General features: G+C 34.3%; 1 protein-coding gene across 1 annotated transcript; it reads left to right on the forward strand.

The window, feature by feature from the left end:
• The first annotated feature begins 933 nt into the window (after positions 1–933).
• LOC108468154 (NADH dehydrogenase [ubiquinone] 1 beta subcomplex subunit 8, mitochondrial-like) lies at positions 934–3,193 on the forward strand. The gene is made up of 4 exons (XM_017769026.2): positions 934–1,159; positions 1,261–1,347; positions 1,473–1,568; positions 2,961–3,193. The coding sequence occupies exons 1-4, from the start codon at positions 1,022–1,024 to the stop codon at positions 3,015–3,017; spliced, it is 378 nt and encodes a 125-aa protein (XP_017624515.1). The 5' UTR covers positions 934–1,021; the 3' UTR covers positions 3,018–3,193.
• Positions 3,194–20,041: the final 16,848 nt, after the last annotated feature.

Consider the following 20,041-nt stretch of genomic DNA (forward strand, 5'->3'; position numbering starts at 1 on the left):
ATGCTCCTTAGACTCCTATTGGTTTTTGAGGATTGAAACCTTTGAGTAAATTGGGGGAAAGATTACGAAGGCCTTAAGGATCAGTGTGTCAAGTACCAAGGTGATCATAAAGGGAGCATGAGTGGGGCATTCAAACTTTTTGGAGGAAAAGATCGTTGCTACTTGGGGTATCTTATGATGACGAGTCTATGAAATGCAAGGGACAATCATGGATGTGCCACATGAACTCCTCAAACTCCTCTTAGGGAGCTATAACTACGAGGTTAATAAAAATGAAGAGATATAAAAATTTTAAGAGATTGACGTCTTAAGCACCGATGGATTATATGAGGACCTTAAAGAGGTTATGGACTCTTTAAACCCCTCAGGGTTGAAGGAATTTAAATACATTTGTATGTGGTTTCAAGATAAAGGGAAACTTTGGGTGATAATAGAAACTTGCAAGATCTAAGGTCGAGGTTAAGTGTTGGAGGACCTTGAGACGAAAGAGGCTTAATTTCAAAGTCAAGTTAAATATTTATCTTAAACTAAGTTTTTGAAAAAAATATATTTAAAATTTTTAAAGCGTTAATGAATAGTGATTAAGTCCTTTGTTCACCGTCAAAAGACTAAAGTTTAAAATCTATTGTCGTGTTTTCCCTTCAATTTGTAATATGTACTTAAAAAATTATGAATACAAATAGACTCACAGCTCCAAATATCTAGAATATATTTGGGTTTGAATCAAAATAAATTTGGACGACTAGAATATATTTAGAAACAGAACAGTTTATGTAATGTGAAAATCAAACCTAAAACCTGATATTTGAACAAGTTAAAATATCACAATTTTGACACTAAAAAGGTTTCCATAGGTCCATATTGATGGGCTTCGGCTTCGAATCCATTACGTTTTGTTTATCGTTTGAATATCATTTATCTATCCCTATCGTGGGCAAATGGCCCATTGGAATTAGTCATAGCTAAATATTAATACAGAAACCAGAGTTTGGTTCTGCAGAAAGTTCCGAGGAGAAAAGAAATGGCAGGAAGATTGAGCAACGTAGCGTCACGTATAATGGGCGGAACTGGCGTCGTATCGCGCTCCGTCGCCTCTTCTTTTCGACTCCGTTCCGGTATGGGTCTCCCTGTCGGCAAACATATCGTTCCCGACAAGCCCGTAAGCTCAATCACTTCATAATTCTTCAGATCTATTCAGTTAAAATCATTAAAAAGACTAACCCAAAACCCTACAATTTTACTCCTGCTGGAACCTTTCAGCTTCCTGTAAATGACGAGCTAATTTGGGACAATGGAACTGCATTTCCAGAACCTTGTATTGATCGAATCGCTGATACCGTCGGAAAGGTAAGTAAGTTCTCTATTTAAATGTTCATTTGCGTTTTATGGTAGTGGGATTTTGGATTATTTGAAGAAATTACTCTTTTTTTTTTCTCTGTTCTTGTTCCTATGTTTCATTTTTCTGGGAGTAGTATGAGGCATTAGCTTGGATGTGTGGAGGCTTGAGCTTCTTTGCATCGTTGGGATTTTTGGCTTGGTGGAATGATAAGGCCTCCAAGATTCCATTCGTGAGTTCAAATCTCTGACTTGATTAGTTGACTTTGCCTTAGTTCAATTCAATTTTCTTTATGCTGCATTTGGGAATATGAAATTGAAACTCTTGGATTTGGATTTCATTTGCTATATAAATTGTGAGAATGAATTGTATATATTATGAATAAATTAGATGAATTTCAATATAATGCGTTTTTGGAAAGTATAAAAAGCATGAATTTGTTAAATTCCTTGGGAATTTCAAATTCACTACTAGGCATCCAACAAATCCAGGGATTTGAGAAACAATCATGAGTAATATATTTGTATGTGTATTATCACTCAATTTGCACTATTCTCGAAATTCAAATCCAAAGTTTGAAACCCAAGACCCCAAATGCTACCTTATAGTTTTTTTAACGTGTTCATGTAATATTAATATTTGTAGCTTAGTGGTGTTTTGGATATGTTTGAAATTGGGAAAATAGGAATGTAGGATAGTGACCGGATCAAAAGGTACCATAATGTCACTCATGTTTTAAGCTGAGAAATTTTGAACTTCAAGCTCGAGTGAGTCATTATCCCAGAATAGGGGGATATGTGAACTACCTGCTTTAGGATGGAAGATATTTCATGCTAGAGGACTCTAGCCTGTTTTCTCAACAATGATTATGGTTGAGAGGATGAATTTTGCAAAGGTTCATGATAGAAAGCCCTTGTCTTTGGTTTTCCCTTGCTTGATTCTCTGATGAACTTAGAAATATTTTCAGAAATGCATTTCCCCTGTTAGATGTGTTGAATTGTTGAGGAAATCCCTTCCATTGGGGGCTACTGGCTAGTTTGGCCTTCTGTCTCATTATTCTGCCTGCTGGAGTTTGAAATCCGTCTCATGCTCAGTTAGCAACTTTGACAATATATTTTGGGCTTCGCAAGAAGCCTTTTTAGGGTATATCTTTTGACAATATGCTAGCACTGCCATGTCAATTGCATAGATAATTAAAGTTATTTTGTTTTTGAAAGGTATAATTGAAGTTCTTGAGAGTTCACATTAGATATTTTATGGTAAATCAATGGAAACCACTGTTTACTTGTGCTATTTAAACAATGATGTTTCTGCTAGGTAAGTGGAAGTCTTCTGCTTGCTTTGGGTTTAGTGATGTCTATTTTAGAAGATTCCTTATCCTTTTTATTTTGTATGGCTTTTAATTCCTTTCTTCAATGGTACATCCATCAACATTTCATGTTGTGTGTCATTAGCAGCCCAAAAAGTAGCTAGAGAGAAGTAACCTACATGTCATTAATTTGGTGTAAATTTTTGTTGCTTGCAAGAGTTTAGTTTGTTACAGTCTTAATGTTATGTTACTTGCTGGTATACGTTGTTTGATATTTCTCATGCTGATTGATATCTTTTCCCTACTGTTAAGCAGGCACCAAAAGTATATCCATATGACAGCCTGCGAGTGGAGCTTGGTGGAGAACCGTAGGTAGATCCATATGCAAAGTTCTATACATCTATTGTTCGTTTCACTTGTGTCCTCTGTTCTTTATTGGTTTACTTTTGGAACTTAAAAACAATTAAATAATGGATTCTGTGGGCTTGTTGCTGAAACTAACATTTTGAAATTTGAACAAATAACCCAATGTGTTTTGGTTCATAAAATCTTATTAAAAGATGCGTTGCCTCCTTTTTATTTTCAAAGGGTTGGTGCCAAATTTTGCAGTAATTAGATGATGCCATATGGCTATAATGTTACAAAAAGTAGATTGTGGTGTAGAACAGTTTGTCCATTCCATGTTAAAGAATGAATGATAAACAATTACTTAAAGCTGTACTTACAATTTGTTTGAGTAGAGCTTCTAGGCAGTTGAGTAAAGTTCCAACCTTGACAAGTCTCAATAAAGTTATGTAACCTATAACTGTTTATAAATAGGTAAGCAGTGCAACGTTGGGTTCTCTGTTTCTAAGATTCGGGTCAAAGTATAGGGTCTAATAGCATAATTTGACCCCCACCCCCCCCCCAAAAAAAAAGGAAAAAAAAAGAAGAAAAAGAATAACCCTAAGCGAAGGCTATATCCTATAGACTAAACGGTGGTTAACAAGGTTAAATAGACAAGTAAGGAAGTGTGGCAAACAAAAAAGAGAGTAGGGCGTTGAAATTGGAGCTCTGTGAAACTGAACTTGCCTGGAAATTAGACACAATTTCACACAAATTCAAGTGTAGATAGGACATACAATTTTGCAATCAACCGGCAAATAGCAAGGGTGCTAATCGCATTATTGTAATCCCGAACTTAGATTTGGTAAGTAGATCGAGTTTATTCTGTTAGGATTTTTTTTTTTATAGATTTTTCTTAGGTCAATTCTAAAATGAGTAGAGTCATAGATAATTAACCATATTAACCATACTTAGTCTTAAACTGATTAGTGACTAGCTATAAATTTCGTGTCTAGCTTGTTAAAAAGTTTTTTTTTTTTTGGCATATTATGTCATCCTGGAGTTTGGAAAGTGAGAGGATGAAGTGCCCAATAGCCTACTCACTATGTATTGTTGTAATATGGTTGCATACGCTAAAGATGAAAATATATTATTGGATATCTTCCAAGATATAAGCACTTATTGGACATGGCTCTATATTATTTTTCCTTACAGAACATTGAAAAGAAGCCAACTAAGTGCTTCTAAGAATACACCCAACAATGTAGAGACCTTGCTACGCCAATACAACTATTATGAAATCTGGTGCATTGACTATAGTATATTTGTTTGTAAATTTATAATTTTTTTTTAAATTGATTGGTTAATAAAATAATTCATAGATTAAATTAATATATTTTGTATAATTTTTCTCATGTAATTTTTGCATGCAAAGTAAAATAGAAGCAAATATTAGCTCACTAATTGTCTAATGTTTAAACTACTACTAAATGGTATTACATAGTTGAATCGTAATACGAAAAGACATTATATTAGTAGACGAATCTAAACATGTCCTTAGTCTAATCAAAATGAGCAAACTGATCAAAAGACTAATATGTCGTATATTAAATCCAATTGGGAAGATTCCATATCTTGGACATTAGAGTAGATGATTCTTAGAGATAGAGACATAGATGTGACTGATTAGACCCAAGAAGAATAGATCTTGAATCCATTTATGGATTTATTTACTTGTGACGTTCAAAGTGTAACATACCTTAATCTTGAGTGGATGACAAAGAAAGTATGCGTGACTCATATACTTTTATGTAACTAAATCCTGAGTTCAAATAAATAAGGAATCGAAAGCTAGTGTACTAGGTACACGACTTTTGCAGTATGTAGCGTCATTCAAAACATTGGAATTCATAACCCAATATATGAGTAAATGATATATTCTCATTGGCATTACATGGTTGATGAAAAGTAAGTGTGGTCATGATTCGTTCGTCTTGGTGATGAATGACTTAGATTACTATTTGATAGTAATTAACCTTTCATGAATGAAGATATAATGATTACCATGAGATAAAATAAGATCATATTGGGAGAATGGATTTATCCCAAAGACATTAAAGATAACCTATGAGGGTAACACTTATGACAAGGTGATTGGATGAGCACTAATCGAGTTGCTTTTGTAATGGTATGTCGTTGGAGAGAGCTCAATCACGATACTATAGCGAAATGACTTCATGACTAAATAAGTTTATAATTAATAAGCGAAAAGCTGAAACTTAATTATAAATTATTTCAGCGCTAATCACATATCCAATCAGTCCCTTCGCTAGATTGTTGAAACTAAAAATGAATTGCATGTTGAATCAAGTTGTATATCGTTTTTGAGGAGGGGCTAGAATTAAGTTGTATATTTTTATAATAGCAAAAATAAAAAATTTCTATTTTAACAGAATATATCTTTATAAGTTTTAAATGATTAAATCAATTTTTTTTTCATTTTTAGAGGGCCAAAGTACAATTTTACTATATACTAATTTAAAATTTATAAATTATAAAGGGATTAAAGTTGAAAATTATCATTTTAGTGGGGCCTGGGCTCCTGTCAACCCATCTGGCTTCTCCCCTTATTGTAGTTGCTATATCCTTTAACTAAAACAACATAACTTTTTTTGTGAATACTATGTGAAAATAGTAAGTTGACATGATAATATGTTTGGTGTATAAGAATTTAGAAATAACAAAATTTAACCTAATTAATTTAAAAGTTGTTATGTGGTTAGACTAAAATTTTAAAATTTTAAAAATGTAAGGACTAAAAATATACAACTTACATATAACCATGAATAAAATGGTATGTTAAGGAACTAAAAGAACTAGATTTTTAAAATAAGGATATAGAGCTAATGTGAAGCAGAAGTTTATTTAAACAAAAAAATCACATTATCAATACAACAGAAGCTTGGTGGAGAGAAGTGCAAGTATGTTGTTGTTTTTAGTTGACCATGATTTAACTCAACTAAGATGAAACATTTCATATGGTAGAAGATCAAGAGTTTGAAAGCAAGAATGAGTTGTGATAATTGAAGTTAAAAGAGAGAAAGTAATGATAATCTAGAACAATGCATGTTGGGAGGATATAATTGGTAAATCAAATTGCAATTATTGGGAATTGGGTGGAATTTATTGAATCTTTTCTATATTTTGATGGCCGAAGAATATATAATATTTAAATTTTCACTCTTTATTTATTTATTTATTTATTATTTTTACAAGTTTAACCTTTATTTTGTAAAATTTAATTTTAGGCTTTTGAATCTTAAACGGGAAAATAAAAAATAAAAATAAAACAAGATTTTACAATAAAAAACACTTTAGTTTTGGGTAGCTAGGACGTGTACTCTCCTTGCTCCTCCAAATTCCTTTCTAATACAAAAATAAATAGAGAGGTTAACATTTTGGTTTTCAAAGGAAAAAGTTGTTGAATGCATTAGTGGCTTTATTTTAGGACATAAGTTACACCCATCATTCTCAAGTTTTTATTACTTAGTCATGTTCTAAGTTAGTGGGCATGATGTTATTTTAAGTCAAATTTCACTTATATAACTTCCAAGTTTTCACTCCAGTTTGAACCATCACCTTTCATTTTCAATTAAATATCATTACTCCTCCTTTCTTTTTTTCTCTTTATCTTCCTAAATAGCCTCATCAAACAACAATAGGTATCCCAGTTATTTTCTTATGAGAGTATCCGAGTGAACCCAAATAGTTTTTAGTCAAAAGCCTTCAAGCCATGGAAGCTAAAACTAGTTTTTCTGCGGTTGCTCCTCTTGTTTTCGATCGATACAACTATTAGATTTGGGCAATGAGAATGGATACTTATGCACTGGATCTTTGAAAAGTAGTACAAGAGGCTTACCAAGTTCTTCATTTACCCAACAATACTACTATCACTTAATTTAAGAATCACAAGGAGATAAAGACTTGAAAGTCAACTTCAAAAGTTTGTTTCTTTGTTGCAATCTCACGAACAATTTTTACTCGAACCATGACCCTTAGTTCAACAAAGGCAATCTAGGACTATCTCAAGGAAAATATCTATGAGATGAAAGGATTAGAGTAATTTAAGCTCTGAATTTCATATGTACAACCATGGAGTCGAAAATTTTGTGCTAAGGCTGCAAGTACTGCTTTATTTCTTAAAAATAGGCTTTTACTAAATTAGTGAATGTTTAGACTATGTTCGACGCTTGGTATGGGTATAAACATTCTTTTCAATTTCTTAAAGTATTTGGTTGTTTTTTCTTTTGTTGGGTTTTTGATAAAGATGAATGAAAGTTAATAGAAGCTTAAGCAACAATGCTTTATGTTTGCTAAAGAAAATAAACAGAATCGGGCTTGAAGAGCAAAAATGAAACACAAAGAAAAGAGAGAGTATTTTTGAAATTCAATGATTTCATAGACTAAAAAAAAAATAAAGGCATTAAGCCATTACATATACCAGTTCATGAGCTGGTCATCACCTAATCATCACCTACTACCACTAAATACATCGAAACTTGAAAAATGAAACTTGTACACTTTAACAAAGCCGATTTATCAACTCAAACACTACCTAATTACATTAAATACATCACAAACCAAGTTCAAAATAAACTAAATTACATGACATCAACTGAGCTAAGAAAAAACTTGTTATTACAGCAAGCATACGTGCTGTAGCATGTTTGCATGCACTTCCTTTGAAAATATTACAGCAGCTTAATCTTCAACTTCATCCACATGACTTCAGTTGTATGGTCTGCTCCTTAGCTGCTTCATGTACTGCATGCATGCCAACTTCAACACTCCTCCTTGGTTTGCATGCTGCAGACTCCAATTTTGGCTCTTAAATCTTCAAATCTTGACACACTAAGGGGGCTTAGTCAAAATATCAGCAAGTTGTTCTTCAGAACTACAATGAATCATCTCCACTTCTCGATCTTGTTCCATCTCCCTAACAAAGTGAAACTTAATCTTGAAGTGCTTTATTCTTCCATAGAACACTGGATTCTTTGCAATTGTAACAGCAGATTGATTGTCACAATTGATCTCTGTTGCTTCCCTTTGGTGTTGATTTAAATCAGACATGATTTTCCTTAGCCAAATGGCTTGGTTGACAGCTCCTGCAGCTGCCACATATTCTGCCTCTTCTACTAATTGAGTAACAATAGATTGCTTCTTTGAGCTCCAACAAAAAATGGCTGAACCAAGAGTAAAAATATACCCTGAGGTACTCTTCATGTCATTTATCGATCCAGCCCAATTACTATCAGCATAACCAACAAGTTTCATACTTTCAACCTTGGTGAACTTGATTCCAAAGGTCTATGTACCTTTAATGTATCTAAGAACCTTTTTTTTTGCAGCTTGTAAATGTTTCTCATTGTAGCAATGCATGAATTTAGATAGCAAATTCACAGTAAACATAATGTCTGGTCTAGTAGCGATCAGATATAGCAAACAACCTACCAAGCTCCTATAGACAGTTTCATTGACCTGCTCAAAGTCACTTTGGCTCGATAGTTTCTCTCCAATGGCAACTGGTGTGCTTGTTGCCTTGCAGTTTTGCATGGAGAATTTGCTCAGAATTTTGGAAACAAAAGTCTTCTAACTTAGGAAGATTTCATGCTGTGTTTGAGTCACTTCCATACTAAGGAAGTAAGACATTTGTCCCAAATCAAACATCTCAAACACTTGTTGCATTTTGCATTTGAAGTCTATCAGCGTTGCTTGATCTCCTCTTGTCACTAGCAAGTCATCAACATATAGAGACACTATCATTTTAGTTTCACTACCTTATTTCTTCACATACAAGGTAGGTTCACTGATGCTTCTTTCAAATCCAAAGCTAGCTAGGTAGCCAACGATCCTGCTATACTAGGCTCTTGGTGCCTATTTTAAGCCATACAAGACTTTCTTCAATTTGTACACCTTGTCCTCTTTACCAACCAGTTTAAAACCCTGAGGTTGTTCAACATAAATTTTTTCTTCAAGAAGACCATTGAGGAAGGCTGACTTCACATCGAGCTAATGAATTTTTCATTGCAACTGTGCAGCAACAGCAACTAGTAGCCTTATGGTGTTAAGCTTGGCCACTGGTGCAAAGGTTTCAAAGTAGTCAGTGCCATATTTTTGGCTGAATCCTTTTACTACTAGCCTTGCTTTTAGCTTGTTCAAGCTTTCATCAGCATTGTTTTTGGCTCGAAACACCTATTTCACCCCAATGACCTTCTTGTTTGCTGGTTTCTCAACTAGCTGCCAGGTTTGATTCTTCTCAATCATACTAATTTCATCAGCCATTGCCTGTTTCCAGCCTTGTTGAGCTTCAGCCTCTTCAAAACAGCTAGGTTCAATTGCAGTCACTTGAGCTCTTTCATAAATCTCCACCAATGGTCTAGTGCCCCTGACTGGTTTATCATCAATGTTTATTTTAGGACCATTTTGATCAACTTTAGTCTGATCTGTCAGAAAATCTTCAGAGACTGCCCCTGGTTCATTCTTCTCCCAATTCCAACTTGATTTCTTATCGAACACTATATTTCTGCTCACAAGCACTTTGTTGCATGAAGGATCCAAGATTTTGTAGCCCTTCTTCACATTGCTATAACCCGCTAGGATACCAGGTTGAGCTTTCTTGGCCAACTTGTCCCTTTTAACATCAGGAATATGTGCATAATAGATGCAGCCAAAGACCCTTAAGTGAGCCAATGATGGTTTGAACCCAAACCAAGCTTCAAATGGAGTTTTCTGAACTAAAGCCTTGGTTGGTAGCCTGTTTTAGAGGTAAACAGTAGTGTTAACTACCTCAGCCCACAAGGTTTTAGGCAAATTCCTCTCAAACAACAGGTATCTGGCCATATCCATCAGGCTTCTGTTCTTCCTTTCACTTACACCATTCTGTTGAGGTGTGTAGGTGTTGGTGAGCTGGTGCTTGATGCCAGCTTTATCACAAAAAGATTGAAACTGAGCTGAAGTGTACTCAGTCCCATTATCATACCTCAATATCTTCAGCTTGTAACCTATTTCTATCTCTGCTGTAACCTTAAACTTCCAAAACACTGAGGCTACCTCATACTTATGCTGCAAGAAGTAGATCCAGCAATACCTCGAGTAGTCATCAATGAAAAGGATAAAATACCTACTGCCATTCAAAGACAGTGTCTTCATAGGGCCACACACATCAGTGTTCACAAGTTGCAGTCTTTCAGAAGCTCTTTAGGCTTTATTTGAAGGGAATGGAAGTCTAACTTGCTTTCCTAGTTGACATACTTTGCAAACCTCCTCTTTCTCAACCGAATTAGCAAAGTTTTCAACCAGTTCTTTTTTGGTTAGCTGAGCCATTGATCTGTAGTTAACATGGCCAAACTGTAACACCCATCGCTCGTATCCAACGTCGGGACAAGGTTAGATGTGCTACCAGACTTAAACTCAACCAATTGTATAAATTCGGCCGTAAAATTTTGATCGATTTAAAACTTTTCATTTCACAATATATTTTGTCCCTCAAACGGGCTTACGAGGCCCAAAACATACATTTGGGGTGATTCAAGACCAAACCGAGGACTCAAGAAAAACTTGGAAAATTTCATACTTTAAGGCTCCACACGTCCGTGTGGGAATAGGGCACACGCCGTGTCCCGTACCCGTGCAGCCAATTTAATTCCACAATTTTTCTTAAGATAAGTACAGACTTCACACGGCCTGGACACACGCCCGTGTCTATAGCCTGTGTCCATCATACGGCCATGACACGCCCTTGGCATAGCCCGTGTGCAAAAACCTGGGTATTTTGTTTCTGACGTCAGCATCCCTAAAATGTCACACGGCCATGGCACACGCCGTGTACTAGGCCGTGCCTTCCACACGACTGAGACACACGGCCGTGTCTCAACCCGTGTGATTATTACCATGCATACTGACTTGAAATTTCTATATGCAGGGACACACGGCCTTCTCACACGCCCATGGGGCTGTCTGTGTGTCGCATACGGCCTAGACACACGCCCATGTGCCTACCCATGTGGACAATATAAGACTGTTTACCAAGCCTCATTGCCACCCTTGCATACCTATTTCCATGTCAATACTAACCAGTACCAAAAAAAGCATAATAGACACTCATTCAACCATGAAGATGCATCTTTTACAGACTCAAAATGAATGTTGGCCATCATTCAAGGCTTAATGTAAAGTGTGGGATTTATCCCAAGCCAACACATTTGGGCAATCCTTGAAGACACAAAATAATAATGCCTGGCCCTATACATGCCATAATAAAAAATATATATCCAACTATACCGAGTGTTCCGGCTGATAATGTGATCGATATCTCTAACCTCCAATGATCCTTAAGCTAATTAGGTGGCACTAAAAGAAAATGGAAAGAAAGAGAGGGTAAGCATAAAAGCTTAGTAAGTTACATATAAATAAATATACAATAAAAATTTCACCACTAATCATCATACTCATAGCACAAAGGTAAGCATAAGCTTGACTTACTCATTATCGTCTACTCAAGTCACATTTCTATATCGAGCTTGTAACACCCCTAACCCGTATCCGCTACCAAAACAGGGTTTCAGAGCATTACTACCATTTGCAGATCACTTAAAAAAAATTAAAATACTTACCGATTCAATGCATCATATAAAATAAATATATTACCATTCAATCAACAGTTTGGCACTTGTATAAGCATCAAACAACAACATTGTTAGTATACTTGCACATATCTCATATAAATTCAACATTGATATATCTATTTTCTCGACATGTCGTACTTGAGTTTAATAATAGTCTCAACTTACATAATTTCCTTGTATCAACATATCAAAGATAATAATATATGTACATGTCATGAAACATATCATGCTCTTACCGTTTCTTCACAAGCATATGTCATTCATTTCATTATATCAATATTTTATGCTCCATCATTTCCATATATTTTATGTATATTTATTCTGGTAATAGCTTATATCAAACTTAACATAAATTATATTCCATGTACTTATACTTATTTCGTTTATCCATTTTCATAATTATTTCATACAATGCTTTTGTACATATATTTCCATATGACTAGTTCTTGTGAACATTTCACACAACCATTTCATATAACCATTCGTCATTTGATACATTTTACCTGAATATCAATTGTTCAACAGATGTCATAGCGTCTCCCATCCACGGTCTTATTTATCTTTGACGTGATGCCATAGTGTCTTTCAACTATGCTCTTACTCATTTTCTGTCATGTTGCCATGGTATCTTTCAACCATGGTCTTATTCTTTTCATGTCACCTTGCCATGGTATCTTTCAACCATGGTCTTACACATCTCATATCAGGTTGCCATGGTATCTTTCAACCATGGTCTTACACATTTCATATCAGGTTGCCATGGTATCTTTCAACCATGGTCTTACACATTTCATATCAGGCTGCCATGGTATCTTTCAACCATGGTCTTACACATTTCATATCAGGTTGCCATGGTATCTTTCAACCATGGTCTTACACATTTCATATCGATAGCACACTCCATGAACCTCATCCTTACAAAGGGATTACCACCCAAAGCTAAATCCTCAGTAATATAAACTCATAAAGTATTGTCGGGATTACCGGTCCGAGCTAAATCCCAGAACGACAATTACTCTAATGAGCTTGGATCTAAATTACCAGTCCAGGCTAAATTCAGGCCCTAATTCGGATTACCCGTCTGGGCTAAATTCGTTTTACACGTATTCTTCAGGAGGGCTATATCAGGATAGGATCACCCGTCCGGGCTAGATCCTTTTTACCGTCAATTCCTTTTTAAAGATCCATCGAATTTTCTTTTCATTCAACCAGGATTTTTCCCATTTTATCAAATATATCAATATTTCATTAATTTTCATACAATGAACATTCAAATCATATTCACATCAATAACATACAATCTCAAGCATTTAAGAATATAATTCAAGTTACATGAACTTACCTCATTGCTTGTTTGTGTTTATAATTTCATTAATTTGATATCTTTTCTTTTCCATGATCAAGTCTCATATTTGAGTCGTCCGGATCTTTATAAATAAATTTGATCGTCATTTTCATTCATTTCATATTCTAATGCATTTAATTAATGCTCTAGGCAAAATTACCATTTTGCCCCTAAACTTTTAATTAATGACGATTTCATCCTTAGGGTCAGGAAAATAAAATTCTTGCAATTTAATTCTTATTTCCAGCTATTATTCTCATATATATTGGCAGCAATCCATGAATTCTATAAAATATCAGAATTTTTCATAATTTCAACACTTTTCAATTTAATCCCTAAAACATGTTTTCCCCCGATCTTGAATTAAATTAATAATTTCATTCAATTTTGTAGTTTAAATAATAAAATAATCCATTTCATGCAATTTGGTCATTTCTGACATGTTTACAAAATTGCCCATAAAGTTTTACTTTTATTCAATTTAGTCCCTGAGCCTAAAATATGCAAATTAGCCATGCTAGATGAATATTCATACATATTTTTCCTTCTCCTCCTCTCCATTCCACATCCTTAATGTAGATAACACACTTGTAAGTAACATTATCCATAATTTTTATTATTTACTTTTATGAATGTTCAAGCTGTCTATCTGCATCATAGTCACTAAATTATTTATATCTGGATATATAGAACTCAAAATTAAGATCAGATAATTTTCCATGAAACTAGACTCATATATATTCTTACCATAAAATTTTAAGAATTTTTGGTTTAGCTAATAAGTACAGTTTATTCTTTAAATTTACCCCTCTTCTGCTGTCTGACAGTTCTGAACCTTCTTCACCAAAAATTAATTATCTCCTCGTACAGAATTCGAATAATGTTCCCGTTTATTTATTTTGAAAACAGACTCATTCAGGATTATAAAAATATAAATTTAAACCCATAATTATTTTTATCCAATTTTTTATGATTTTTCAAAGTTAGAACAGGGGAACCCAAAATCATTCTGATCTTGTCTCACAAAATTTATTATATCTCATGATTTACAATTCCATTGCTTACATAATTTATTCTATAAGAAACTAGACTCAATAAGCTTTAATTTCATATTTTATTCATCCTATAATTTGATTTCTAAAATTTTTGGTGATTTTTAAAAGTTAAACTACTGCTGCTGTCCAAAACTGTTTTAGTACAAGATATTAATTACCATGTTATAACACCCTTATTTTCTTTTTCTACACCATTTTCATCACTATCTCTTATTTTCTCTTCACTAACATATCAAGAACATAGGAGCTTATGTAAGAAAACTCTACTATAACATTATTTCCATGCTTTGTCAATAATAACAAACTTAAAAACATATTGAAATCTTGATATACTTACCTTGTTCTATTGATACTAATCTTTAACTTGATTTTCTCTCTCCTCCAGCTTCCATTTCTTGAATCCAACTTGATATTCTAACTCCCCATGCTCTCCTTAACATTTTTGTCTCTTGGTAGCTATGGAAATTCATTTGATTTTTGGGTGAAAATGGTGAATTTTTGGTAAAAGGACCAAATTGTAAAGAAAGCAAAACTTTTTTTCTTCCTCTCTTTCTCTCACGTTAGTGCATGGGAAAATATGAATGAGAATTTCTCATCTTCTTTCTTTATATACTAATAAAATAATAATAAAATATCTTATTAAAATATTAATAAAATAATATTTATCTAATTAAATAATTATAAAATATCAAAATATCTCTAGCATCATTATTACTTTCTAGATTTCTCTCTCTTCCAATTGACCATTTTGCCCTTCATTATCTTTTAAAATTCCATCCTTGAGTCATCATTTAATTTGGTAAAATTGTAATTTAGTCCCTCATAGTTCTTCATCTATTCAATTTGGTCCTAATTCATCTATTTTCCTTAGTTTCTAGATCATTCCACTCTTAAAATATTTACACTATTGGTCCTTCAAAATTTTCATATTTACACTTTAACCCCTCAAAATTTGAATATTTACTCTTGTGCAACAAAACTTTTCTCACTTTTACAATTTAGTCCTTTCTTGAATTAATATATCATAATATACTTCTCAATATTGACATAACTCAAAATTTCCCTTTTTGTCATTTTATTTCCTTATTTTACTATATCAAGGATAATATCTTACTGTAAAAATTTTCAGGGTATTACAGAGCTCATTACTCATGCATACCAATTATACTTTCCTTATTCACTCACATTCATAACTTTTACCGTTGAACCTTTTGGAATACTACCGGATATTCTATAAGCCTTAAACATGGGGTGAGTTGCCGATGCCATGTCCCAGACATGGTCTTACACTGATTATCATCGTCGAGGCCGATGCCATGTCCCAGACATATCATACACTGGCTATCATCATCGAGGCCGATGCATGTCCCAAACATGTCTTACACTAGCACTTGTATCTACGCCGATGCCATGTCCCGGACATGGTCTTACTCTGGCTCTCATAATGTGGTTGATGCATGTCCAAGACATATCTTACACTAGCACACACAAGTGACCCAAATGTCACGGCATGAATATCCGGTTTATTTCCTAGGTTTCCAACATAATTTCTACTATCCCAATTATCATTAAGCATTCTCAATTCGCAATCAAGCAATTCATGCTATATCAATTCGAATACCTTTCAAACACCTATAGTAGCAATGTAGTTGTACCATTTACATACAACTTACCTCGGATTACAAAAAGTACTTGACTAGTCGGTTTAGTCGATTTGCTTGGCTTTCCCCCGATCCAGGTTTGAATTTGGTAAGTCTTGATCTATAATAGCAAAATGTACCCATTTAGTCACTAAACAAAATTAAGCAATCTAAAATTCATGTCTTTGGTAAAATGACCATTTTGCCCCTAGACCTTGGCAAAATGACCATTTTACCCCTATGCTTGAAACTTAATTTTTTATTGAATTTTCTCTTGTCTTAGGCCTAACCGAACCCTTTTTACTCTTATAGTAACCCCAAATTCTTACTATTTCACACACTTATCACTTATTTTGCAACTTATGCAAAATAGTCCCTTTAGGTGTTTTCATGCTAACACCTTTCACAAAAGTTGATTAGAACTCTTCTAAGACTCATATTCTTCCATAAAAATTCAGTAATCATCACAAATCCATTCATGTAAAAACCCTAAACTCTTAATTATTTTGCAAAATAGACCCCTCATTTGAAAGCTCATGCTTCAAGGTTCTCAAAAATGCAAAAATCATCAACAAAGGACATCGAAATCACTTACTTGTTGAGGTGATAAGTTTCTGAAATTTCAAAGCTTCAAAAACTCCTCTTTGACTCTATGGCCGGCCAAGCACTCTAAAAAGGGTCTAATTTCCCTTTAAATACCCCCAATTTTAATTCTCTAGCTATTTAACACATTTGGGTACTAAAATGCAACTTTTTCTTTTAATTCGATTTAGTCCTTTTTCGCAATCGGGCTCATAAACATTAAAATTAACTCACCAAATTTTTCATGAACTAATATAATCATACTATAACCTCATAATAATAATAAAAATAATTTTCCAAACTTCAAATTTGTGGTCCCGAGACCACTGTTTTGACTAGGCCCTAGATCGGGCTGTTGCACAAGCCTTTTGTGCCATAACTTGGATCCATCTGAAATAGCTGTGTAGACACTATCTAAGTCTTTTTTCTGGTCAACAACAAAGCTTTTTTCAGCCATGGTCACTAACATGAGTTTGGATCCACTTGGATCACTAATCTGGCATTCCTTACCTTTAAACACCACTGAATAACCTTCTCTAGCAACTGAGCTATACTGAGTAGGTTTCTATCAATTTCAAGCACCAATAGGACATTTGAAACAAGTTTGGTACCTATAAGAGTGTCTATCAGCACATCTCCTTTGCCTTCTGCTTTGATGAAGTGCCAATTTCTAATTTTCACTTTAGTTTTGAAGCTTCTGTCAATTGACTTGAAGATAGTAGCATCAGGAGTTATGTGGTTTGTGCAACCACTGTCAATTAGCTATCCATTAGCAGCTTTTCTTTTGGCAGATGAGCAAGAGACTGCAAAGACTTACTTTTCTTAATTACTGCCTTCTTCTGCTACTTGAGCTTCAACTCTTGGTTGTTGAGATTGCTTTTGCTTCTGCAGACTTTCTTAGCATGGCCTATCTTTTTGTAGAATTTGCACTGCACATCAGGCCTAAACCAACAAACTTCACCTGGATGACTTAGACTTCTACAGTGTAGGTAGGGCAGATATCTTCTTGCACCTTCTGCTCTAGGTTTGTTTGACCAGGTCTTCTTTCCTTTGTAGTGAGAGGAGATCGAGATAGGTTTGTTCCTGGCTTGGAAGGCATCTTCTTGATGCTACTCCAGTCTGCTGGCTCTCCTTTGCTCTTGAGCATAAAGAGCATTGATTAGCTCTATCAATGAGATGTTGGTCAGGTCCCTCGAGTCTTCAAGGGATGATATCTTTTCCTTATACCTTTCAGGCAAGGTTGAGATCACCTTCTCTACAATTCTTGCTTCATTAAATTGTTCTCTAAGTAGTTTGATGCTGTTCATTACAACCATAATTCTGTCTAAGTATTGCTTTACTGTTTCTTCCTCCTCCATCTTTAAGTTTTCAAAACTATTCTCAAATTCAGTAGCCGTTGTTGCCTTGTTCTTTCAGTCCATTGGAACTCCTCTTTCAACTTATCCCAGGCCTGTTTTGGTGACTCACAAGCCATGATCCTTGTGAAGATCACATCTGACACACTGTTTTGAATACAAGACATAGCTTTATGCCTTTTGGTTCTTTCATCTGCATGCTGCCTGATCTCATCCACTGTTGGATTGGCTCTAAGAGGTACTGGTTCAACATCTGAGTTGACAACCTCCCATAGGTCAAATGTTTGTAAGTAGGTCTTTATTTTTACTATCTAAATGTGGTAGCCTTCTCCATTGAAGACAAGTGGTGCAGCTGGTGAGAAACCTGAGGAAAACATGGTTTTAAAAATTGAAATATAACAAGTCCACTAAGAATTTAGCTCTAGATACCAATTGTTGGGTTTTTGACAAAGATGAATGAAGGTTAACAGAAGCTTAAGCAACAATGCTTTATGTTTGCTAAAGAAAATAAACAAAATCGGGCTTGGAGAGCAAATATGAAACACAAAGAAAAGAGAGTATTTTTGAAATTCAATGATTTCATAGACTGAAAAAAAAAATAAAGGCATTGAACCATTACATATACCAGTTCATGAGCTGGTCATCACCTAATCATCACCTACTATCACTAAATACATTGAAACCTAAAAAATAAAACTTGTACACTTTAACAAAGCTGATTTATCAGCTCAAACACTACCTAATTACATTAAATACATTACCAACCAAGTTCAAAACAAACTAAATTAAATGACATCAACTGAACTAAGAAAAAACTTGAAATTACATCAAGCATACATGTTGTAGCATGTTTGCATGCACTTCATTTGGAAATATTAAAGCAGCTCAATCTTCAACTTCATCCACATGACTTGAGCTACACGGTCTGCTCCTTAGCTACTTCATGTGCTACATGCAGGCCAACTTCAACAGCTTTACCTAGTAGCTTTAGGTTAAGCGAGTCAAATTAGATAAAAAAAAAAGGCTACCATAAGCACTTTTATGGGTTATAGTAGAGTTCCAACGCTTACAAGGTTTTTTAGCCTAAAACAAGAAACTTTATGATAAGTCGAGATATGCATTTTATAGAAAATGAAAAATAAAGTTGAAAAGATCCAAATGGCGTCCAAAATACCATTACTTAGAAAAATTCTGATGAGATAGTGAATAAACCTTATGTTAGATGTACTAGGTTGGATAAACCTAATGTTAGATGTACTAGGTTTCTTTATGATATTTATCAATGGTGCAATGTTGTTGTATGCGAACCTACAGGGTATGAGGAGCAAAAGGATTAAAATGGATAACCACAATATAGGAGAAATGTCTATGATTGAAAAAAAAATGACTTGGGAGGTGGTTGGTAAACCACTATACAGGAAAGTGATTAGGGAAAAATGGGCGTTCAGAACCAAGTTAGAATGTTGATGGCTCTCTCAATAAGCACAAAGCCAGGCTCGTGGTCAAAATCTATGCTCATATTTTTGGTGTAGGCTACTCAAACACGTTTGCACTACTGGCTAGACTAGTTAGAATCAATTTGCTACTTGGTATTGTAGCCTAAAAGAGTTGGAAGGTGTATAATATGGATGTCAAGTTAGCATTTTCCAATAGACTTCGTCAGGAAGAGATTTATGTTGAACAACTTGAAAGGTTTGTAGTAAAAGCATAGGAAGATAAAGTTTATTTTCTAAAAAAAAGGGCTCTTCATGGTTTAAAGCAAGCATCGAGAGCTTGGTATAGTAGGATTGATGAGCATTTGATAAGTTTAAGCTTTAGTAAAAGCCTTTTTGAATTTACTTTTTATGTTAAACACTATGACTCTAACATTATCATTATTTCATTTTATGTGAATGATCTCTTAATTACAAGAAGCAAGTCTCATTACTAAATTTAAGCAAGATATTATGATTGTTTCTGTGATGACTGAACTCAAATTGATGACTTTTTTTTTCTTTCTTTTTTTTTTTTATAATGGAGATCAAACAAAACCAAGAAGATTTTTTCATTTGTCAAAGGAAGTATGCTAAAGAATTTTTTAAAGAAGTTCCACTTAGAAGAATGCAAGATCATGGGTACTCCTATGAATCCCAACGAGAAGCTTAGCCAAGACGATAGAGCTGAGAAATTGGATGAATGACACTGCAAAAGTAAAGTTGGTTGCTTGATGTATCTCACATTAACAAGGCCTAACAATTTTTATGTTGCAAGCATTTTGTCTCATTTCATGCACTGTGCAAGCAAATTCATGCATTGTGCAAGCAAATTACACCTAAAGGCTGCAAAAAAAGGTGGTTAGATATGTTAAAGGGGCCATTAACTATGGTGTCAAGTTCAATAAGTGTTAATTTTTTAGGAAATAAGTTAAACCA

The sequence above is a fragment of the Gossypium arboreum genome, chromosome 8 (assembly GCF_025698485.1).
Source record: "Gossypium arboreum isolate Shixiya-1 chromosome 8, ASM2569848v2, whole genome shotgun sequence".
Classification (NCBI taxonomy): domain Eukaryota; kingdom Viridiplantae; phylum Streptophyta; class Magnoliopsida; order Malvales; family Malvaceae; genus Gossypium; species Gossypium arboreum.